The sequence below is a fragment of the Echinops telfairi genome, unplaced genomic scaffold (genome assembly GCF_000313985.2).
Source record: "Echinops telfairi isolate 266 unplaced genomic scaffold, ASM31398v2 ScPeMD7_655;HRSCAF=1070, whole genome shotgun sequence".
In the NCBI taxonomy this organism is placed as follows: Eukaryota; Metazoa; Chordata; class Mammalia; order Afrosoricida; family Tenrecidae; genus Echinops; species Echinops telfairi.
The window spans coordinates 31,188,428-31,211,559 of record NW_022104553.1 but is presented as its reverse complement, the minus strand read 5'-3'; the positions used below and the strand labels follow the sequence as shown (position 1 = coordinate 31,211,559).

The window sequence follows — 23,132 nt, the reverse complement described above, 5'->3', positions numbered from 1 at the left end:
CCCTGGGCGAGGGGTCCCCGGGAGAGGAGCGCTCACCCATGGCTCTAGGCCGGAGGTCGCACTGCCCTCATTCCACCGCCGCGAGGTCGCGCTAAAGGAGACGCTAGAAGTTCCGGCGGCAGCCCGCGCTCCGCCCAGGACTTGGTCCGCAGGCCCCGCCCACCACAGCCACGCCCCGGCCCCGCCCCCGGCCGGCCCCGCCTGATCAGCTCAGCAGGCTTTATAAGGGGACGGCTCTCCCGTCGGGACCCAGCCAGTGACGCCTCAGTCCTCCCTCCCGGCCGCCACCCCGCCGACCGGCCATTCGCGCCGCCGCCATGGATCTCACCGCGATCTACGAGGTAAGCCCCGCTTCGCGCCGCCAACCCCGCCCGGCCCGGAGTCCCTGGCTCCTTTCTCCAACTAGGGTTCCCGAGAGCCGCCCCTCGGGCCCGAGGCCGCCAGCCGTTTTTCCCTGCCCCGTGGGATTGGTTCTCTTGGGGGGGGGGGACCCGCCGGGTCTTGTCCCAAACGTGGGTGGAGTGGTCCCTGGAGGTGGCAAGACGTTCGTCGCCGGGGAAGGCAGTCTGGTGGCGGAAATGCGCCCCCACCCCACGGCCCACCTAGGAGTTGCTGAGGGTGCGGGTTTCCGCGAAGGAGGCGGCCGGGGGCCCAGACTGGAAAGCCGACCTCTGGCCCCGACACCCAGGGGCCCTCTGAACGAACCCAAAGGGATCCAGACTCCAGGGTTAAACTTGGCCCGGATCCTGCAGTTATGATATCCCGGATGGATGTGTCTATCAGGGGAGTCCCAGAGACTCTAAAAATTGGGGGGTGCGGGGGGGTAGGGGACAGTGGCGTGCCCTGACTTTGGGCCTCCGTTGTGCCCGAAATCTGGGAGCTCAGGCTCCTAGGAGCCGGGGGATCGGCTTCTGCCCTGGATAAACTGAAACCCCAGGGTTTCTTCCTGTGGGTGGGGCTCAGCCCAGAGAACCCACAAACCGGGCGGGCAAGCTCTTGAGGTGCCCTGCCGCTGGGGCAGGGCGTCACCCTTCATTTTCAGTGTCTTAACCGCCCTCTACCCCGACAGAGCCTACAGTCGCTGAGCCCTCCTGACCTGGCATCTACTCGGGGAGGTGCTGAGTCCAGCCTGGGATGGCCTTCCTCGGGATCTTGGAGCTCAGCCGACTCCAGCCCCGCCGCGGTGACCCCCCGCCTGCCCGGGCGTTCTACCAGCCTGGTGGAGAGCCGCACCTACGCCTGGGTGCCACCCCCTCCAGGTTTCGCACCCCTGGCTCCTCGACCGGGCCCTGAACTGTCACCTTCACCCACCTCACCCACCGCAACCCCAGCCACCTCCTCCCGCTACAAGACAGAGCTGTGTCGGACCTTCTCGGAGAGCGGACGCTGCCGGTATGGGGCCAAGTGTCAGTTTGCCCACGGTCAGGGTGAGCTGCGCCAGGCTAATCGCCACCCCAAGTACAAGACCGAACTCTGCCACAAGTTCTACCTCCAGGGCCGCTGCCCCTACGGCTCACGCTGCCACTTCATCCACAACCCCAAGGAGGACCTGGCCACCACCGGGCACCCACACATGCTACGCCAGAGCATCAGCTTCTCGGGTCTGCCATCCGGCCGCCGGACCTCCTCACCGCCAGCCGGCCTCCCAGGCCCTTCCCTGTCCTGTTCCTTCTCACCGTCCAGTTCCCCACCACCGGCCCCTGGGGACCTGCTGATCTCACCTTCTGCCTTCTCTGCTGCCCCTGGGACCCCTGTGGCCCGAAGGGACCCCACCCCAACCTGCTGCCCCTCCTGTAGGAGAACCACTCCCAGCAATGTCTGGGGGCCCTTGGGTGGCTTGGCTAGAAGCCCATCTGCACACTCCCTGGGCTCTGATCCTGATGAATATGCCAGCAGTGGCAGCAGCCTGGGGGGCTCCGACTCGCCTGTCTTTGACGGAGGCATTTTTGGGCCGCCTCAGCCTCCTGCTGCCCAGCGGCGACTCCCCATCTTCAATCGCATCTCCGTTTCTGAGTGACAAGGGCCCGTCCAGTACATATCAGTTGGATCACAAGAGGGGCCATTTCTCCTGCGGTGGGCTCACGTCGGCCCTAGAGCCGTGAGGAACTGGGGAGCCCTTAGCAGGCTGTCCCCCTCACCTTCTCTGGGGCAGGTCCCCAGGGGACAAGTTCTGATAGTGTTTGTGGTATGAGGGTGCGCGCTATCTTAGGAGTTCTTGAAAGATATGATGTAGCAATTTACAGGAGGCAGTGAGCCCCCACCCCCCCCCCCACCCCCACTTCTCCCCTGCCCAAATCTATCTCCTAGAATCTTAAAGTGCTGTGAATAATAGGCTCCCACTGCCCCTCCCAAGCTTTCCTAGACCATGTGGTCCCAGCTTTTGAGGGGTCTTGGAGCCTCCCCTATGGGGACACCCACCCTGGTGCTCAAATTTCTCCCCCCAAACAAATAGCCAAAGCTGTTGCCATGTCCCATTTCCAAAAACAAAACCAAAAAACCCAAATGGGCCCCTTTATTTATGACGACTTTATTTATTCAAATAGATTTTATAGTATTTATATATTGGGTCGTCTGCTTCCTTTATATTTTTCTTCCACCTTTTGTAATATTGGAATTGATAATTATTAAATATACTATATTAATATATATTGTTACCTTCAAAGTCTATTTTTGTGTCTTTTGGAATTTTTAAATAAAAAGTGGAATCAATGTGTCAACGAGGAATCCCGTTGTTGATTTTTTTTGCCCTCCAACGGGAATGGAGGGGAAGGTTTGGCAAAAAGAGCCGGCTGGCGTTCCAAACTATACGAAGCTGAGCGGCCCGGGCGCTCACCTGGCAGGAAGTTGCGTCACCGGGCCCGGCCGTTCACCTGAGAGGGCGGGGCCAGGTGAGGTCACCGGTAGGAACCCGGAGAGCCGGTTCCCCGCGGCGTCGGGCACGCCTGCGCTCCCATCCAGCTCCTTGACCCAGCTCCGCCAGGTCGCGGGCGGGGACTGAATGTTTCCATCCCCGCGAGGCCTCGGGGGAGGGCGGGGCGGCGCGGGGAGAACGGAATGTGCGGGCGACCGGGCCCAGGGGCGGGTCCCCTGCGGGGGTGGGGGGAGAGGCCCGGGAGGGGTCGCCCCGGAAACGCCGGGCTGGAACTTTCGACTGCTTCGCAATCTCCGGGAAACGTTTCCAAGGCTCTGGCTGTTAGACTTGTGATTCCAGGATTCGATTCGGACCCTAAAAGGCTGGGTCGAACTGACCCCTAGTTTCCCAGGCTGTCCACTTCACAGGACAATCGCCAGTCTTCTCTCCCGCGAGGCCACGGGGGGATTCCACACGCTGACCTGGTCAGCCCAGGCCTTCCTCAGCCATCGCGCCACTGGACTCCTTCCCAGGATCCCGGAACTCAGGAATGTCCGAGTGTTGGCGGGTCCGACGCCCGAAAGTGCAGCAAGACGGCGGGAGCTAGGCGCTTCCGACCCCCGGGAGCTCGCGGCTCGCGCGCAGGTTCCCGACAGCGTCCGCCAGGTCCACGCGGAGGCGGGTCGTGACCCCGCGGCCCAGGGCGGGGCCCGCGCGAGCCGCGACCTCGGACCATACAAGGCAAGAGCTTCGGGAGCCGCCCCCGGGAGCCACGCCCCGCGCCCGGAAGCGGCCCCACGTCAGGGCCTGCGCCCCGCCTCTGGGCTCTGGTTTCCAACCCCCCGACTGCCCCTCTTCTCCTCCTCCCTCCACTTCCCTGTCCACTGCCAGCCCCCACCCTGCTGCCCTCCCCTCTTCCTCCTTCCTCTCTCCAGCCTCCGAGCCCGCCCTTCTCCTCCTCCTCCTCCTCCTCCTCTCCCCCTGTGTTTTTTATCTCCCTTCACTCTCCCAGCTCCGCCCATTACTCTCCACTTGAACCTTCCTCATCCTCATCCTCCCCCCTGCCCCCCTCCGCCAGGCCTGCCCCTCCACTCATACCCAAGCCCACCTTCGCCCGCCCCTCCTTCCTCTCCTCCCCACGCCTCCCAGGAGCCCTCATGATGCTGCATCCTGGGCAGAGAGCTGGCACCTTGGGAGACCCACACCGAAATTGGGGAGGCAGAGAACAAGTTGAGAGACAGACATCTCCGGGCTTCCCTTGAGAGGAACATCCCCTAGACCTCCTCAAAACACAGCCACTGGCACCTAAAAAAATGTCACCTACTACTAGCTTACGGGTGGGAGGAGGGGGGACGTGACTCCTACTCTCTCAAACATCCCAATTCTGTGTGATCCACCCTCAAGCGCCGCTGCCCCCTGCATACACCACCAGCATCATGTCCCCAAATGAAACTTTGTTGCAGCTAGTCCCCCCAATCAGCAACTAAAGGGACTGACATCTGAGTCACTTAGCACCTCAGAGCCAAAGTCCAAACCCCACAGGCCTGGGTCCCTGGTCACCTCCCCGCTAGTCACACAGGCTTCCTAGCTGGCTGTACAGTAGTCAGACAAGTTCTGGCCAAGGCCCGTGGGTCACCATGGGTCACTTCCCATCTGAGGTCTGTTCAAACTCGGCCTATGGGAAGCCCTCCCAGATTGCCTTGTTTAATACTGTCACCTCCACCCCATCTCCCACCCCTCCCTCCAGCGCTACTTGTTTCTTGACATTTCCCATCACCATCCATCGCCATAAAGGAGCCCTGGTGGACTGCTAACCTAAGGGCAAGGTCAGCAATTGGAAACCACAGCAGCTCCTCCCAACAAAGACAAGGCTTCCTCCTCCCTAAAGAGTTACAGTCTGGGCTATTTGATTGAGGTCTCTATTGGTTTTGAATACCCATTGTTGATGGATGTCTGCCCTAGTCTTTTATAATTATCTCTATAGGGAAACGGGATGATGGGAATTCAAAGATAATAAGGGGATTCATGATTACCTGGTGACGGAGGAGGAAACAGGGAGTCACCATAGATGTGTAAAAGAAGGGGGGTAGCTATAAAATTGATTGTGATGACTGCACAGCCTTTTTTTCACCTTTCTTGATACAACTGAACTATTGGATTTTATTACATGTATATGTTTTATTTTTTTTATTTAATTTTTTTTAAGTTACAGTCTTGGAAACCTACAGGGGCAGTACTACCCAACTTTATAGAGTTGCTTTGAGTCAGGATCAACCTGATGGCAGTGAGTTTTGAGTTTCAGTAACAAATGTACTTACTATGTTTATTTTTGTTTGTTTTTAAATTAACATTATTAAAGCTTAGGCTATGCTTACCGTTAACGTTGGCCTCCTTACTAGGACGCCAAACCAACCGTGAGGGGCAGTGACATGATCTTGCACACTTCAAGAACAGAGCAAGGTACACAGGGTATTCAGTATCTGTCGAATAAAGTAGGTTCAGAAACTGAAGGGAAAGAGAAACTCCCAAAGGGATACGGAGAAAAAGCGCGCTCCGCACCGTTTCCCACCGTCTGAAAGATCTGTACAGTTCTTAAACAGCTTTGAAGTCCTGTATTAGCTGCCCAGGGGATCTGTAAAGAGGCGATGTCTCCCCCTGGCGGCCGTCACAAAAGTCACACCGTCCGACAATACAGTAGCGCAGTGGGTCAAGGGCTTGCTCGGCTAACTTAAAGACCATCGGTTCAAATCCGCCCGCCGCTATGTGGACGCTGTGGCAGCTTCCGTAAAGTTCACAGCCTTGGACATCCGAGAAGCAGTTACACTCTGTCCTGCATAGTCACTACGTTTGGATCCATGCATAGACAGTTTAGTTTTGCTTTCTTATATCTGCACAACAAATAGTTGCCTGAATGGAGTTTCCCTAGCCCGCAAATCCTAAAAGTCAATGTGTAACGCAGAGGTCTCCGTTGTTTATTTAGGTTTATATTTTTACAATCAGTGGGAGGAGAAAATTTAAGTGCTCCAGGTGAGGATCGAACTCACAACCTCGGCATCGCTCCGCCCGCACTGTCGTATAAGTACCGCGCGCTAACCGATTGCGCCACTGGAGCTTCGGCCGCACCCTCCCGCGGAGGGGTCCTTCCAGTTCGCGGCCACGTGACCTCGCCCAGCGGCCCCGCCTCCTATTTGCTATGCAAATTGAAGTCCTTTAGGTTAACCAATAAGAGAGACCGCGTGGCCAATTCCGGATTCTCACGCTGGAGGGCCCTTGCTGTAAAAGGGAAAAGCCCGCGGGGCGCCTGGCATGTGAGGGCGTGGCCTGCAGGAAACTCGCCGCTTCATGAATATTCAGAATTCCGGGGAGGTGGGGCCTTAACCCTTTGCTAGCGGGCCGGCCGGAAGGCGGCCCCTCCCCCCCGCGGGCGGGAACAGGATATGAGCCCGGTCGGCAGGGGGGGAGGGGAAGCCCCGGGCGACCGCCCCCGGCCCCACAGCTGGAGCCCGACGCTCCCGCCCCAGATGTGGCGCGGCTGTTGCTGCCGAAGCCCGGCGTCTCCCATCCCGGCGCCCGAGGGACCTGAAGTCCCAGGCCCCGGCGTCCGGAATTTCCGCACCGCCTCCCGAGAGACCCCGGCTCCAAGCCCCCGGCGCCCCTCCCGGAGGAGCCAGGCTGTCAGCCTCGCGGACCCTCGCCTGAAGAACTCGGGGTCCCGGACGGCTGAGCCCCGTGTGGACGTCTTGGAAGTCCGGACCCAAGATCTCCTGGGTTGAAAGAACTCGGACTCCACCACCTGAGTCTTGGGCTGCAGCGCCCCCCCGCTTCCCGGGCCCCCCGGAATTTGGGAACACCCCCCATAAACACCGCGCTCCCACCTGGAGACCTAAGGCCTCGCCCCTAGAGGGCGGGGGGCGGCTCTGGGCTCCGGCCCCTCACGGTCCTTCCTAGGAGACCCGAGAATCCGGGTCCCCAGCCGGAGTCAGGCTCCCAGCACCCCCCACCCAGAGAGGGTCAAGAAACCGGGAGCCGCCGCTCCGGATCCTACGGGACGTGGGGTTCGGGTCCCTGGAGCCGCAGAGTCCGAAGTTCCCAAGGACCGGGGGGCCCGCGCTGGGCGCCCCTAGGACGCGGGCGGCCGGGCCCGGGCCCGGAGGCTCCGGGGAGGTGAGGGGGAGGCGGGGGCCTCGGCGGCGGGCAGGGGGAGGGGGCGGCGCCGGCGCCGCGGCCCCGAACAATGAGGGGGCGTGCCGGGGCCAGGCCGGGCGCCGGCGGAGCGGGGAGCTGCGGCGGGGAGGCAGGGTCCTGGGTGAGTGACCGGGGCGCGGGGCGGAGGGGGGGGTGTTGGAGGGGGGAGGAAGGGTCAGTCTTCGGGCCAGCGTCCCTGAGTGCAGCTCTTCGGTGGGGGAGGGAGCCGCCTATCCTCCGGACCCTGGCATCCGGTCCCCCAGCCTCCTCCGCCTTCCCCTGGGACCCCGCGGCCTCCCGCCCACGTCTTTTCCCAGCCCTGCCCCTCACCCTCGTCTCCAGCCCGAGCCCGAGCCCGAGCGTTCCCAGGGTCGGGGACTGGCCGCTCCGTGGGGCTCAGCTGCTCTGGGTCTGAACTTTCGCATCTTGTGGGTTCTCCCTGCTCCTCTCTGGCACCCGCCCTGGGTCTCCCCACTTCAGTTCCTCCCAGGGCCCCTTCACCGATGTAGCTTCTCAGTCCTCGGTCCCTGACACTTGGGTGACTCTCGGGAGGCCCATGGGGTCCCAACACACAGGAACGGGGTCTCTCTGCAGGAGCTGCTCTGAGCGCACCCAGCCATGCCTGAGGGCACTCAGGGACTGTCCAAGCCCAGTCCCAGCCTTGGGTGTGGCCGGAGAGGTGACGCGTGTGACTGTGGAGCTGTATGTGAGAGTCCGGCAGGTGAGAGGGCTAGGCAGGGATGGCCCACTATTCCTGCCTTGGTTCCAGACTCCCACCCAGGGCTGGGTGACACCGGCAGCGCACACCGAGTGCCCAGTGAGATGGGGGCATTGGCTGGGCTAAAGCTGTCAGGGTTGCCGGTTGGAGATATCTTGGCGCTGTGGGAACCTGGAAGGAGCACCTGACTCATCCTGAGATGTCAGGGAAGACGTCTTAGAAGAGGGGGACGGGGGCTCGTCTAAACTGAGACTCAAAGATTAGGTGAAATGAGTTGGGTCAAGGGAAGGAAGGGAATTCCACACCAAGGGAACAGGATTTGCAAAGGCTTCAGATGTGAGAAGCTTGAACTGGTTTAGAACCAGAAACTAACTATGGCAGGTGACCTCGGGAAGCCAGTAGGCTGGAAGGTCCCTGGCCCTGTGGATCTGAGGACTTTGGACTTCCTCCTGAGGGCATTGTAGGAGTTTTACCCAAGGGAGCGACAGAGGAGCAAATTCATAAAGATAGTCCTGGCTGCTGCATGGAGGTGAATTAAATGGGTGAGAGCAGATGTCTGAAGCCCAGGGAGATGATTGGTCAGATGGGAAAGGGCAGGACTGGACCAAGGCCGGGGAGGGGAGGGGGAGCCTCTGGGAGAGATGTTCACCAGCTATGGGCGTAGGCAGGTCGGAAGACCCTGACCCCTGCTCCACCCTCTGCAGGCCCTGCAGCCCCCGAGATGGCCTCTCGAGGCTCTGGTAGCATCACATCTCTGAGTACTGTGGGCTCTGAGGGGGACCCGGCCCCAGGACCCATCCCAGCATGCTCCTCGTCCAAGCCAGAGCCCCTTCCAGGGCCCCCCATCCGCCTACACCTGTCACCTGTGGGAACCCCCAGTTCAGCCAAGCCCTCTCGGCTGGAGCGAGTAGCCCGAGAGATAGTGGAGACGGAGCGGGCCTACGTCCGAGACCTCCGCAGCATTGTAGAGGTGAGTGGCCAGGCTCTGTCCAGCACATGGGGGCCCTGGCCCAGCCGGGCTGTAACCCATGTTCCCCCTACAGGACTACCTGGGCCCTCTGCTGGACGGAGGGGCCCTGGGGCTGAGCGTGGAACAGGTGGGCACGCTGTTCGCCAACATTGAGGACATCTACCAGTTCAGCAGGTCAGGGGTGGGCAGGAGCACCGGGGGCTCTGGAGGGTCCCGTCCCAGTGGCTGGCTGGGGGTCGTGCGAGTAGGCAGAGATCCTGATGGGAGTGAGAGAGTTGGGCAGGACTTGGGGGGCCCAGGTCACAGAATGGCATCTCTGCTGAGGGGTTCTGGGATTCTGACGGCCCAAGGATGACGGGAGGGTGACCAGCTTGTCCCAGTTGGTTCAGGCATTTGCTGAGGTTGGTGTTCAAAGTCCTGCCCCCACCCCACCTCAGCCCTGGGCAGACCTGGAGAGTTGGGTGAGGCGGAGGATGGAGGCCAAGGGGCATGACCCGCTAAGCGGCTTCCCAGGATCTTAGGGTCCTGTGGCCCTGTCCTTTGTCTGGACAGCTCTGAGAGGTTGCCAGGTGTCCCGGGAGAGAGTCTGAGCAGGTGTCATCTCCCAGGTAGTGATCACAGGACTCTCCCTCTGGACGTGACATGCCTTGGAGAAGCCCAGTCCCAGTGGGCATCCTGGAGCCCCCCCCCCCTGGGGGGAGGAGGGAGAGGTTTGGGATCAGGCTGGCCCTCACCCTCTTGCACCCCCACCCCCCTCTAGCGAGCTCCTGGAAGACTTGGAAGACAGCTGCACTGCAGGGGGCATTGCCCAGTGCTTCCTGCAGCGGGTGAGTGGAGGGGGCTAGGCGGTGGGTCATAGGAGGGCAGGGCCTGGCGCCCCTCTGACTCCCATGTCGCCCGCAGAGCGAGGATTTTGACATCTACACGCTGTACTGCATGAACTACCCGAGGTGAGGGAAGGGTGAGCAGCCCTTGCCTGCTCCCGACCCTGCCCAGCTGGTGCCCTCCGCCCATCCACCCCCCACCCCCCAACGGCACCCCTGACCTGCGTGCGCTGTGCCCCTAGCTCCCTGGCGTTGCTTCGGGAGCTGGCCCTGTCACCACCAGGAGCCCTGTGGCTGCAGGAGCGTCAGATCCAGCTTCGCCACTCGCTGCCCCTGCAGAGCTTCCTCCTGAAACCTGTCCAGCGCATCCTCAAGTACCACCTGCTGCTGCAGGTCAGCCGGGCCGGCAGGCTCCAGGGCAGGGCTGGGGCCAGCTGACCGCCAGGGTTGCAAGTGGCGGGTGGACCTGCCATGCCCTGGGAGCACCTGGGGGGGAGGCTGCTGGCCCCTGGAGACTAGGCCAGTGGCCTAGTCTTGTGGGCAGTGGGGGCTTCTGCCAGCTGATGCCACATTTTGCCTTAGCCTGTTTGTCTGTCTAGATCTCTCTTTCCATCTTGCTTTCTGCAAGTCTGTTCATCTCTGTCTACCTGCCATCTCCGTCTTTCTCTCTCCGCATCTCTCTCTCTAACTCTTTCTCTTTATTTCTTCAGCTCTCTACCCCTCTGCAACTCTCTACCTCTCTGTGTGTCCATCTATCTTTGTCTTCATCTGTCTCTGTGTATCTCTACCTATTTATATATGTGTGCATGTATGTGTATACACATGCACATCTTTATCTCTGTCTCCATCACGGTCTCTCCACTTCTCTGTCCCTGCGTATCTGTCTCTCTCCATCTCTGTCTTTCTGTGTGTGTGTCTCTATAGCTGTATCTTTCTCTGCGTGTGTCCCTTTTGGTCCCCCTCACCACCTCTGCCCCCACCTGTGTGTTTCTCCATCGCCGTCACCCTCACGCAATCATTCTCTCCCCCTGCACCCCCATGGCCACCTGGCAGGAGCTCGGCAAGCACTGGGCGGAGGGCCCGGGTGCCGGTGGCCGGGAGGTGGTGGAAGAGGCCATCGTCTCCATGACGGCGGTCGCCTGGTACATCAATGACATGAAGCGCAAGCAAGAGCATGCTGCCCGCCTCCAGGTGGGCTCAGGGGGAGGGTGCTGGGCTGTCTGGAAGTGGGCATGGGGACCCTTGTGGGGGATCCTCTGAGGGTGGGCTCAGAGGACCCGCTCTTGTGCTGAACCACCATCTGGTGGGATCCTGGCAGGATGTGCAGCGTCGCCTGGGCGGCTGGACGGGCCCAGAGCTCAGTGCCTTTGGGGAGCTGGTGCTGGAGGGCGCCTTCCGGGGTGGAGGCGGCGGCGGCCCCCGACTGCGTGGGGGTGAACGGCTGCTCTTTCTGTTTTCACGGATGCTGCTGGTGACCAAGCGCCGGGGCTTGGAGTACACCTACAAAGGCCACATCTTCGTGAGTCTGAGCACCGGCACAGCATGGCGGGGCTGCAAACCTACCTGACTGAAAGGGTCCTGTCTAGTTTAGCCTGAGGGTGTGGGGGCAAGGATTGTTAGGGTGGAGAGGAGGTCTAGCCAGTCTGGGGAACTCGGGAAGGAGAGAGGAGGGAGCCCAGAGTGCCCTTGGTCCCCTGCCAGGGTCTGTGCTTCCGGGAATCTCGGGGTCTCGGAGCCTCCCCCACTCTCTGCTTCCACATGTAGTGCTGCAACCTGAGTGTGAGCGAGAGTTCTCGAGACCCCCTGGTGTTCAAGGTGGTGGACCTGACCATTCCCAAGCACAGGCACCTGTTCCAGGTGAGTGCCAGCCAGGGCTGGGCTGGCCGCCCCAGGGCCTCACCCCTGGCTCCTTGGCTCCACACCCCTCCCCTGCTCCCCAGGCCAAGAACCAGGAAGAGAAAAGGCTGTGGCTTCACTGTCTGCAGCGCCTCTTCTTGGAGAACCATCCCGCCTCCATTCCTGCCAAGGTGAGATGCTTGTGGGACCCTCAGTCTCAAGAGACCCTCCCTCTGCACTCCTCGCACCCCCATCCCAAGAGACCCTCCCGAGACAAGGCGAGCCGCTTAGAATGGGGCAGTTCAGGGTGTTCGCGCAGTCAGGCCCGCTCCCTGGATTCCCCCCCCCACCATCGTGGCGCCACCGCGACCTTGCTTTGTGACCTTGGCTGCCTGGGTTCTGGACCTCCCCGTCTGTCCCTGGGGGAAGACGAGGCCTGCCTCAGAGGGGTGGGGAGGGCACCCACCAGGTGGACAGCACCTGTGGGGGGCACTCAGAGGTAAAGCCCTCTTTGCCCTTGTCCCTGTCTCTTCCAGGCTAAGCAAGTTCTTCTTGAAAACAGCCTGCACTGTGAGTTTGGGGTCCCAGTCGGAGGAGGGGGAAGTAGAGGAGTTTTTCCCCCAGGAAAAAGTGGGTGCTTTAGCCCCCAAAACTGCCCGCAGGTGCTCCAAAAAGTAAGCCCGTCCCAGAACCACTGACACCCCCACTTGGGTCTCCTCGACCCCGAGATGCTAGAAGCTTCACCCCTGGACGAAGGAACACAGGTAAATGAGATGGGACTCCCAGGTTCTGGCTCCCCCAGCCCCTCTCTCCTAGGACTCCCAGCCCCCTCCCCCCTCAAGCCCCAACTCTCTGGGCCCCTGTGAGCCCCCAGCTGAGCCCCTAATAGGGTCCTCTCCCCACTTCTCCGGCAGCTCCATCCCCTGGCCCCCCCAGGACCCACCACAGCCGCCGGCAGTCTGGTAAGAGTGCCCACCACCTCAGGAGTCACCACAGGCTGGGGGAGGGGAGGATGGCCCAGATGCCACTGTGGCCTCACCCCAGAGCCAGCCGGCTGAGGGGCCTCTGTCACGTGTCCACAGATGGGTCAGTGACTCCCCAGCTGAGCCTGTCTCTGCCCTGGTGGGAGACCAGGAATGGGGGTGAGGGGGCAGCCCGTCGGTTATAAGGATAACTCATGTTCCTCCCCCTGCTTTTTCCTGCCCCCTTGCACCTCCCTCAGCTAACCCCAGACTCAAGGTAAGAAATATGCCACCCCCACCCCACCCCCGGACCCCTGGGTCTGGTGGAGGCGGGGACTAGGGGAAGGGGTGGATGGGCTACTCCTGTGCTCATCCCACCCCCTCCCACAGCATGCCGGCAGTGAGGGGGAGTACCACTCCCCCATAGGGTCTCAGCCCCCCACTCCCGCTTCTGGACCCCCTGAGGAATTGGAAGAAGCCAGACCCCCCACCCTGGACCCTCCTGGGACCTCGATCACTGAAGAGATCTTGGAGCTGCTGAACCAGAGGGGCCTCCGAGACCCGGCGGTGAGCGAGGTCATGACCTGCTGGCGCCAGGGACCTGGGCTGGTCCCCCCAGGGACCAGAGGGGCCCACCCTCCCTGAGACTCTGGCTTCTTCCCCAGGGCCCTCTACAGCGGTCCCCCCGTGACAGCCCCAAGTTCCCCAGAGACTCCGAGGTGCCGCTGGGCAGCAACAGCCTCCAATTCCAAGCCCTGCCTAGCCGGGACTCTTCAGAAGAGGAGGAAGAGGAGGAGGAGGAGGAGCTGGAGGCGGATGAGCGGGAGCCTTCCCCACTCCACGTCCTGGAAGGCCTGCACAGCACCAGTGCCGCTGACATTCCCGACATTCCGGGCCTTCCCCAGATTCCTGCCACTCCTGGCCTTCCTGAAATGCTTCCTGCCATGCCTAACCTCCCTGCCAGCCCCAGCACCCCCACCCTCCCCTGTGGCCCCCGGCTCCAGGGGCCCCTGCCTGAGCCCGCTGCCCCTCCGGCTGCTAGGAGAGAACTGTTGCCTGGTGACCATCAAGAGGCCTCCGGAGGCCAGGCCGAGCCTGAAGAGGAGGAGGAGGAGGAAGATGGAGATGGCTCGTTCTCGGATTTCCCACCCAAAGAGGTCCCCGAAGATCCTGGATCCCCAGGTGAGCCGGAGCCTCACCCTTGCCCAGAAACCCAGAGCGGCTGGCCAGCGCTGGAGCAGGAGCAGCTAGCCCAGCCCGGCTTCCCGGAGCCGCTGCTGATCCTGGAAGAATCAGACCTGGCCGGAGGCTGCCACAGCGAGAAGGCAGGGCTCCCTGGTGGGGAGCGGGCAGCCTCCCGGGTGCGAGAGCTGGCGAGGCTCTACAGCGAGCGCGTCCAGCAGATGCAGCGGGCAGAGACCCGGGCATACGCCAACGCACCCCGCCGCCGGCCTCGGGTTCTGGCCCAGCCCCAGCCGTCTCCTTGCCTGGTCCCCGAGCAGGCCCAGCCAGGTGAGATCCCGGCCCGTGGTTGGCAGAGGTTGCCCCCTCGCCAGCACTCGGCAGCTCTGATGCCCCGCCCCCTCTTGTTTACCTTCAGGGCCCCTGGCTGCCTTCGGACACATGCTGGTGTGTGAGGTGCCCTTGGCGCTCATTTGTGCCCAGGAAGCTGTCCCCCTGGGCCCTGCTGCCCAGGTGCAAGCTGCCAAGCCTTTGTCTAAACTAGGAGGCTGCCTGAGCAGCCAGAGCCTACCTGTTTCCCATTCGCCGGAGCGAGGCCATCTGGCCAGTGAGGCTCCCACCCCTTGGCCTGGGACAGGAGACGTCCTGGCACCTGCCACCATGCCCCCGCTGCCAGTGCAAGAGGTCCCCCCTGACATCCAGGCCCCAGCTGCCATACCTTCCCCCCGTCAAGAAGGCCACCTGGGAGCACACAGTCCAGCCCACGACCCTCGGCTGGAGCCCGGAGACCACCAAGGAGAATCCTCCACCCTTCTTCCTGAGCAAGGACGCCACGCGCACCTCCAGGTTCAAGCCCCCTCAGCTGTGCCCAAGCAAGACGCCGACCCAGAGAGGCCGAGCCCCCCCAGCCTCCTATCAACTCAGCATGGAGACCCCAAGGATGTTCAGGCTCCAGCCAGCACCCCACTGCCCTTGCCACAAGACCTGCCCAACTTGCAGGTGTCAGGCACCACATCTGTGCCTCCAGGTGGAGAACACCTGGACCACTGGGTCCCTGCCAGCTCTCCATGGTCTCTACCACAGGACCCTCTGGACCTGCAGGGACTGGACACCATGCCTCTGTGTGCACGTGGAGGCCACGTGGGCCATCCGATGCAGGCCAGTGCACCGTGGTCTCTGTCCCAGGACTCCTCGGACACTGAGGGTCCAGGTGCCTCGCCGTTGCCCCTGGTGCAGGGCCTCACCGACACCCGAACACCTTTGTCCAAGCAGGAGAGCTACCCAAATGCACAGAGCCCCACGAATGCCCCTTTGCTTCTGGAACAAAGCCTCCCCGGGCACCACAGCCCAACACATTCAGCTGTGTTGGAACAGAGCAGCCACACAAACATTTCTGTGTCTGAACCAGCGGGCTCCCCAGACATTCTGCCCACCCCAGCTCAGACCTCCAAGCCAAGAGGCCACTTGGACTTGACCCCACCCCAGAGCCCACCCCCCCCCACCCATCAGCTCCTGGGTCCTAGTGCCATTGCCCTTTCGAAATACTTAGCAGCCTCATACATCAGCCAGAGCCTGGCCCGGCGGCAGGGGCCTGGGGGAGAGGTTCCCCCAGCTGCCAGGGGCCCCTGGCCCTCCTCGGCCCCCACCTCACGGGCACCTTCGCCCCCTCCCCAGCCCCAGCCTGCACCACCTCCAGCCAGGAGGCTTAGCTATGCTACCACCGTCAGCATTCACGTTGGGGGTGGGGGCCGACTGCGGCCAGCCAAGGCCCAGGTCAGGTTGAACCACCCTGCCCTCTTGGCCCCCACCCAGAAGCCAGTGGGTTCTCGAAGGGCCCAAGCCCCTGACACCCCTTTCCACTTGTGAGCTAAGGACTCAGATGCCCCGAAGAGTAAAAAGGACACAGCTGGCTGGAAGCCACAGACCCTCCACGTGACTCCGGATGCCGGCCCCAAGCTTGCTGCCACACCAGCTCTTGGGATCCGCTGGAGCCAACGGCCTCGCACGGTCGCATGGGTACTTTCTTAATACTGAGAAGTTGTATGTCTCACCACTCTGGGGCGATGGGGGATGACGGGAAATTGAATGAATGGGAATGTCGGGCGTAGCACAGGGCTTGTGGTTCTGAAGAAGGCGCGATGGTGCCATGTTCAAAGCCCTGTGGGGAATTTGTGGAAACAAAAAAAACCCAGACCTACAGCTCTAGTGTATGATTTCAGGGGGGGCTTCTAGACCTGAGTCCTCATCTGGGAGCCCCAGGATCCAAGGGGTTCTCCCTAAGAGTGCATTGTCATCTGCCCCGTGGGTGTGTGTGTGTGAGTGTGGTGTGTGTGTGTGTGCAGCTGCACCACTGACCTCGCCTACCAGCCCACTTCTCCATCCTGGGCCCTCCAACCCATATCTACCCAGCCTTTGCTACTGTGGTCATCCGTACATTGTCCTGCCCAGCATCCTCTCCTCCATCCTCTTAACCCCACCCGTGTGCCCATCTCTGCCATCCAGTGCTCCCCATTCCTCCACTGTCCAGTCTGTCTAGCCACCTACCCACCCATTCACCTCTACCTCTACCCATCCCTCTACCGTGGGCCCTTGTACCGCAAAACTACTAAAAAAAAAACTGTCATGTGATTTCTGACTCTTAAGTGCCCCTGTGGGTTTCCCCGACTGCAAATGTCGGGGCTTTTCAGATTCAGAGCTCCCAAGGAGTGTCCCACTGCCACCTCTGTCCCCATGGCAACCTCCCCCCACTGCCATCTTCATGAATACCCCACCCACACACCCTCTTTCCAGCTTGGGGCCTTCTACAATGCCTCAATGTGCCTCTCTCCACTTTCCCCTGAAAAATTCAGGTCATGGGGACAAAGGGCTTTTATATTAGGATCCTTCTGCCCCCTCCTTCCAGCAGCAGTCACCGCAGTGAGAGGCATAATTTAAGTCGTTTCTCTGGCAATAATATTGGCTTCCTTCATCAAACAGTCCCTTGTCCTTTAACATAGCAAAGAAAGTCAACCAACCACACGACCAGCGTGTGGCACACAAGTCGACTCCCATCCAGTGAGAATTTCCCCATGCTTCCAAGACTGAGTCACAGGGCAGTTGGTGGATTTGAACTGGCAATCTGTGGTCAGCCCCCGAGTGCTAACTGCTGTATTACCCAGGCCCCTGTGTTTCCATATGGTACTCCATCTCCACTGTAATGTGAGACCCCAGAGAGGCATGGCTGTTTGAGCCTTGCCTTTCCCACTTCCTTGGCACGTGCGTGCCTGCCCTCTTTGTAGCCACCAGGAGCCCAGCAGACCAACCTTTGCTTCGCTGTTGAGGGCTCTGGGAGTGTCCTGGAATGATGTCTGTGTTCTAGTCCCAAACTACTAGGTAAAAAAAGGGGGGGGGGGGCTAGTCTGAACGTTAGCAGCAGAGTTGAGAATGAAGGGACCGTGTGCCAACAGCACACCACTGGTTCACAAGTCCCTTTCCAAAGGAAAAAACTCCCAGTGCGTCCTGGCCATTAAAAATGTTTGGACTCTACCCCACAACCCAAACTGCCAGCCCCTCGGGAGAAAGGCGGCTTTCTACTCCCATGAAGCCACAGGGGCCTGCCCTGTCCCACAGGGCTCATCTGAGTCGGCACTGACTTGACAGCCAAGTTTAGTACCCTAGGGGCCCCGGGAGGGTGGTATAACCCACTTTGGGAAAGTCTGCTTTAGATGGAATTCTGTCAAGTTCTTCCAGTCCCCTGAGGGGAAATGGAAGCCTGGAGAGTAAGGGACTTGGTCTTCTCACACAGCGGGCAGGGGCAGACTTGAACTCACAACCTGACAGTCCATGGTCCAGTGCACCTTGAGTACACACACCCCACCCCCGTGCAGACACTGTTCTTGCCATGGGGATCTCTGAAGGGGGCAGTTCCCTGCCCACACAGCCTCTCGTTAAGGTCCCCCATGTGACCTCATTAGCTGAGGACCTGACACAGGCCTGGCTGCACAGGTGACAGCCAGAGCCACGGAGGACCCAGGACCCAGCAGCAGTTTGTTAATCGTGAGGTCAAGGCCAAGGAGGTAACCAACTGCACACCAACTTCCAGCCCTGTCTGCTGTGCACAGGGCCCAGGCCCAAGACAGCAGTCTCCCAGGTCTTCAGGGCCCTGCAGCTGCCCTTCCCTCCACCGCCCGTTTGCATTCCCGGCTGAAGGAAAAGTTCCCACCCAGGCCTGAGCTCCCGGCAGCGCCGGAATTCCCGGTATTTAAAGAGGCGGCAGGGAGGGAGAGGGGGGGCCGTCTGGAATGGGGAAGGCGTGGAGCCCCTTTGTCCTCTCCAGATGAGTCCCAGCTGTGCCTCTGGGAGGGCCTGCATTCACATGGGCTCCCTTAGGAAGCCCGTGGGTGCCAGGCCAGTTCCCACCCCATGCCCAAGGCCAGCTCACATGCCATGTCAGATGTCCCCTGGGGAACTCTTGTTGGCCATTGTCCCACCTGTCTTCAGTTAGAGGAGCAAAGGGACAAGGGCAGTGCCATTTGCCTCCCTCAGGACACAAGACAAAGGCCAGCTAAAATCCACTCAGGCTGGGTTTAGACTCCAGCTCCAAGGGACCCGCCACAGGTTGAGTTCCACCACCTCCCAGGTGTGCCCAGTCAGGCTTAGCCCAGCATCTCCCTCCTGCCCAACCCCACCCACTCATCACCAGGGCTGCCACCAGAAGGGGCAGGACACTTGCTGTGCAGCAGAGAATAGGGAGGCTAAAAGGACCGGGTTTCAGGGAGAAGGCAGTTAGGCAACACTTCTTCCAAGTGCACCATTGGGTGCTCTGGCCCTGGAGGCAGTGGGCAGGGTCGGGGCCCACATGGCAGGAGGCTGCACATCCAGACCTATCATGAAGCTCACCAGTTGAGCCCGGCTCCCCCCCCCCAACAGCTGCCTCCGTGGGGGGAAAAGGTTTGTGGTCGCTGATCCAGGACAGACCCACATCTACCCCTTAAGTGCCTGAAGGGGAGCAAGGACCAAGCCAGAAAAGAAACTTAAGGTGCTGCTCACTCCTCCAAAGGGCATGATGAGGAGCCAGGGAGGAGGAGCCGGCTTCTGCTTGTCCTCCCCTGCCAGCAGCCCCCCACCCCACTTCCCCTGGCTAAGCAGTTTCCATCACCAGGCCACAGGGCAGACACAGGCCCATTCCTAGCCCTTTCAGGTGACACCATAGGCCCTGGACATGATGGACATGGTCCCTCAGGGAACCACCTGATCCAGTCCCCTGCACTCCTAGGGCCCAAGGTGTGCGAAGCCCATACTCCATCCCTCCACCCCACAGATCCCCAAACTGATGACCCACCACCCTTTTCAGTGAAAACTCCCACCCAGCCCCTGACTATTCCAGTGCCTCCCCCAGGAAGTGATGCAGCCCACTTTGTCAGGCCAAGAGACATCCTCCGCAAAGGACTAAAAAAACCAGGCTGAGAATGATGCTTGAGTGCTGTTGTCCAGTAAAGGACCCCACTGGACACACCCACGGGTGGGGCTGGGCACCCAGTGGTGCTGAGCCAAGCACGGGGCCACTGACCACCAGTCTGCTGTGTTGTGTGCTAATTCTCCAGCCTGTGCCTCAGAAGCCCTGGGGGACGGCCCCACTGTGGCCTATGGCAAGACCCTAAGAGTTGGGATCCAAGGGATAGTGGTTGAATTTAATGCTCCCCCAGATCACAGCGCAGACCTTGGAACCTGAAATTCCCAGAACTTCTGTTTATTATAAAGGTAGAGCCCCTTCCTGGAGGTGGGCTTATCGGTAGGATTTCTGGTAGCGAGCACGGGCACCGGGGCCACCGAATTTCTTGGACTCGCAGCGCCGGGGGTCAGCTACAAGCAGGGTTCGGTCATACTGGATGAGAATGTCTTTGATTTCCTTCTTAGAAGCCTCGTCCACATCTGGGGAGGAGAGAAGGTTCAGTTAGCAGGGAGATGCACAAGCTGGCATTGGGGGGGCGGGGCGCAAAACAGGTTCTTTATCAGTGCCCGGCCCCCATCTGGTGGGAAGGCCAAAGCCTCTACTTACATTTCTGGTAATACGCAACCAAGGCTTTGGAGATGGACTGGCGGATTGCTGGGGGGAAGAGGTGCACACAACAAGGTGAGTGTCATGAGTACCTTGCTCCCAGAGCAGCCTCCCACCCCCACACCAGCTCCTAGGACTTACCATAAATCTGGGCCACGTGGCCACCACCCTTCACCCGGACTCGGATGTCCACACCAGCAAACCGCTCTTTCCCCAGAAGCAGAACAGGTTCCAGAAGCTGAAGGAACAGGAGCCAGGGCACGACTTTAGCTACAGCTGCAATATGGATCCCTTCCTTCCCACAGCACCCGCCACATCTCAAAAGACTAGTCACTAGCGGAAGGGGCTGGACTCAGAGCCCCTTTACGCAGCCTAGAGGTCAGGGAAGGCAGGCCTAACCCAAGAGCACCTGAGCTGCTTCCCTCCTGTTTGCTTATCTCAAGCCCCCCACCCCCCCCCCACCCCCACAGTCTCCATCCCTCAGGCCAGAATGTTGACAATAAGGAAAACCTTTGTTATCACAAAGGTGACTTCATTGTCACTCCCGGGCTGTCAGGTACAGTTCCGAGACTCCTCCCCTTAGCCCTCAGCGTCACTCCAGCCTCACACCAGGGGTATCAGCCATGCTACTCCCACTGACCAACACGTCACAGCTTTGCACAGTAGCGATGTGACGTGCGGCAAAGAGCACTGGCTCTGATGACTACGACTACTTGCCAGCTTCTCTGGGCTCGGATTCTTCGTGCTTTGGCAGTGTCATGATGGAAAAACCTGGCAATTAGGTCAAGGTGTGATCAGCCTCCATGTTCACATGTAAAATACGTGATCTCTGAACACAACCAGGTGGCTTAGTTGAGAAGTGTGTGTGCACTACAAATCACTGCCAACCTGGACCCTTCCCAGCTCTAAGCACTGTGTTAAGTGATGCTTCTGCCCACCTCTGCTTTGTCTGTTGTGAGTCGTCTTCCCTAGGAGGGCCGCCTTGACCCAGATCCCATGTTTGGGTCAGAGGCCTTCTCTACTCTCTGGAATGCCAGCCCTGACCCATCTGTGTCAGCCTCTTGGCACTGGGCATCTACAGCGTCCAGAGCAGCTTCCGTGGGGTTTAGCAAAAACAAGACAAGCACCTCTAGGTGCTCCCCCTTTTAAAGTGGAAATAGACAAACTGCGAATAGGGCACCCGATCCCCATTGCCTACGGCAGGCGATCAAGCCACCTGGGCCCCATTTGGGGCTGATTCCAAATAAATACAACCTTTAAAAGTTTCCTCTTCCAGCCCCGCTTTTACCTATCAGACGGATCTCAAGCCCAGCACTATCGCCACGCCAACTCAGCCCCGATCGTTTCGTCCACACCAGGTCCACCAATTCCAGCACTCCAGTGTTTTATAACAAGTCCGTCCCCAGAGCCAGCACCCAACGCCGCCCCCCGCGTCCCAGTACCTTGTACTGCAACGTACGCGGCTCGATCATCTCCAGGGGCCGCCCGTTCACCTTGATGAGGCCGTTGCCCCGTTTGCAGTGCGCCACGGCTGTGGCGGTTTTCTGCGGGAAAGGAGCGGCAGAGAGCGGTGCCACGTGAGTTCCGGGGCCCCAATTCCTAAGAGGATCCCAGACCCCCTACCCACCGCCGTCTCCCAGACTTCAGCCTACACCGGGCCTGTCTCACCCAGAGAGCGCCCGACCCACCTTGCGTCCGAAGACCTGCACGGACTGCAGAGGCCCCTTGGACGGCATGGCTGGCGGCTTAAGAGCTCCTCACCGCGCGGCGCTGCAACCGGAAAAGGAAAGCGCGGGGCCACCTCCGCCGCTTTTCAGGGTCTGCGCAGGCGCAGTGAACGCTGCGTTCCGACGAGGGCGCTTTACGGCTGACGTGACGTCGGGGGGCGGGGCCTCGGGTTGGCGAGGGGAGATGGATCATGGGAACGGAGGGGGCGCGGTTTGGGACGTGGAAGGGGCGGGGCCTGAAGGATGACAAGAGCTGCGGGAGAAGGCTATTCTCCCTTGTCCCACCCCGCCCCCTCTGTTGTCGATTATCCGGAATCCGAACACCTGTTGCCATCGAATCGATTCCGACTCATAGCGACCCAATCTAGGTTTTCTGAGACTGTCAGTCTTCACGGGAACACACAGCCTCATCTGAGTGGCTGGTGAGTTTAAATCGCTGACCTAGAGGTTCGCAACCTGACGGGATAATCTAACTGCAAGATCAGTGGTTCAACCCCACCAGCTGCTCCGTGGGAGGATAATGAGGCAGTCTGCACCATGAAGATTTACCACCTCAGAAACTCCTTGGGGCATTTGGGGCAGTTCATCTCTGCCCTGTGCTGTGAATTGAAACGGAGGGTAAGGGGGCGGTGTTAGTGCATACTCCCGATATCCTCAGAAACACACCCCACAATAATATCCCCTCTCCAGGGTCCTTACACCAGCTAAAGATCTCTCGAAAAAGTTCACTGCCATCGAGTCAATTCCAACCCACAGCAATGCTAAAAAGTAGGGTAGAACTGCCCTGTGGGTTTCTGAGACTAACTTCACAAGAGCAAAAAGCCTCATTTTCCTCCAAAACTGTCTCTTCAGTCAGCCCCTCCAAATCACCTTTTTCTCTAGGCCTCTTTCGCGTGGAATTCTCCAACCCGTCCCTGTTTGGGCCTGCCACCTCCTCCCAGGTTCCCCAGCAGACTCCTCTCACTCAGGGCGTGCCCTTCCAAACCAGAGTTGCCCTTCTCTTCGGATGAGGGGGCCTAGGGTTGCCTCAGTTTGTCTGACAGCACTGGGTCTGGGGTCCAAGGTTCAAAGGGGTGTGGTGACTTACCTTGGGCCCAGAGGGTGGAGACAGGGTGGAGAGAAGAGGCCCGGACAGGCCAAAGGGAGCCTCCAGCCCAGAGTCCAGCTGTAAAAGGGTGAGAGAGGGAAATGGAGGGGTGAGGGGAGGGGGGGTGGCGGTAGGGGGTAGAGGAAGGGAACCCACAGAAGCAGACCTGGAGGGACTCAGAGACAAACAAACAGACACGGCACAAGAGAGAGGCCAAGACCAAGATGAGTTTAACTGAAGAGAAGAGGCAGAGAAAAAAAAGAGAGAGAGAACGCGCCATCAGAGTAGTCAGAGATGGATCCAGAGCAAACAAGTCCAGGTCAGGGACCAGGGACACAAAGGCAGAGAAGCTTGAAGACACCCAGAAAGGAGACAAATAAAAAGGAGAGGTCCTCACAAGCCCCACAGCCATGTAGTGGGTTCTGGACGGGGTTCCTGAGATGGTAACTCTTTATGGGAGCAGACAGCCTCGTCTTTCTCCCTCAGAGTGCTGGTGGGTTTGAACCGCCAGCCTTCCTAAGGTTAGCCAGAGAGCAAAGGCACCGACGAGGCCTAGCACAGGCCTTTCCCACAAGAACACACATCATAGGCCAGACAGACAGACAGTCCACAAAAGCTATAACTGCTACTTAGGAGGCAGACGTGGGGGAGGGTTCCAAACTCTGCAATCTTCCACAGCTCTCTAAGCACTGGGTTACACCCTGGGGATTAGGGAGCCCAGTCTCTCTGTTTTGGGGTTATCATCTGCCCCAG

At 60.1% G+C, this 23,132-nt stretch overlaps 3 protein-coding genes and 1 non-coding gene across 4 annotated transcripts; 2 read left to right on the top strand and 2 right to left on the bottom strand.

Annotated features, from left to right (window-relative positions):
• The first annotated feature begins 268 nt into the window (after positions 1-268).
• ZFP36 (ZFP36 ring finger protein) lies at positions 269-2,724 on the top strand. Its single transcript, XM_004710316.2, has 2 exons — positions 269-341; positions 1,070-2,724. The coding sequence occupies exons 1-2, from the start codon at positions 318-320 to the stop codon at positions 2,015-2,017; spliced, it is 972 nt and encodes a 323-aa protein (XP_004710373.1). The 5' UTR covers positions 269-317; the 3' UTR covers positions 2,018-2,724.
• A 3,146-nt stretch (positions 2,725-5,870) lies between these two features.
• TRNAI-UAU lies at positions 5,871-5,963 on the bottom strand. The gene is given in 2 exon segments: positions 5,871-5,906; positions 5,926-5,963. It is a non-coding gene; the product is annotated as a tRNA-Ile (tRNA).
• Positions 5,964-7,464: 1,501 nt separating this feature from the next.
• On the top strand, positions 7,465-15,727 carry PLEKHG2 (pleckstrin homology and RhoGEF domain containing G2). Its single transcript, XM_045293014.1, has 17 exons — positions 7,465-7,757; positions 8,459-8,724; positions 8,798-8,898; positions 9,485-9,551; positions 9,628-9,674; positions 9,791-9,941; positions 10,602-10,739; positions 10,867-11,067; positions 11,313-11,405; positions 11,489-11,575; positions 11,921-11,954; positions 12,047-12,148; positions 12,299-12,346; positions 12,607-12,623; positions 12,737-12,913; positions 13,012-13,858; positions 13,947-15,727. The coding sequence occupies exons 1-17, from the start codon at positions 7,655-7,657 to the stop codon at positions 15,392-15,394; spliced, it is 3,927 nt and encodes a 1,308-aa protein (XP_045148949.1). The 5' UTR covers positions 7,465-7,654; the 3' UTR covers positions 15,395-15,727.
• Positions 15,728-19,240: 3,513 nt separating this feature from the next.
• RPS16 (ribosomal protein S16) lies at positions 19,241-21,364 on the bottom strand. Its single transcript, XM_004710317.3, has 5 exons — positions 21,254-21,364; positions 21,008-21,109; positions 19,707-19,803; positions 19,566-19,613; positions 19,241-19,438 (listed from the first exon to the last, which is right to left on the bottom strand). The coding sequence occupies exons 1-5, from the start codon at positions 21,299-21,301 to the stop codon at positions 19,293-19,295; spliced, it is 441 nt and encodes a 146-aa protein (XP_004710374.1). The 5' UTR covers positions 21,302-21,364; the 3' UTR covers positions 19,241-19,292.
• Between the last annotated feature and the right edge of the window lie 1,768 nt (positions 21,365-23,132).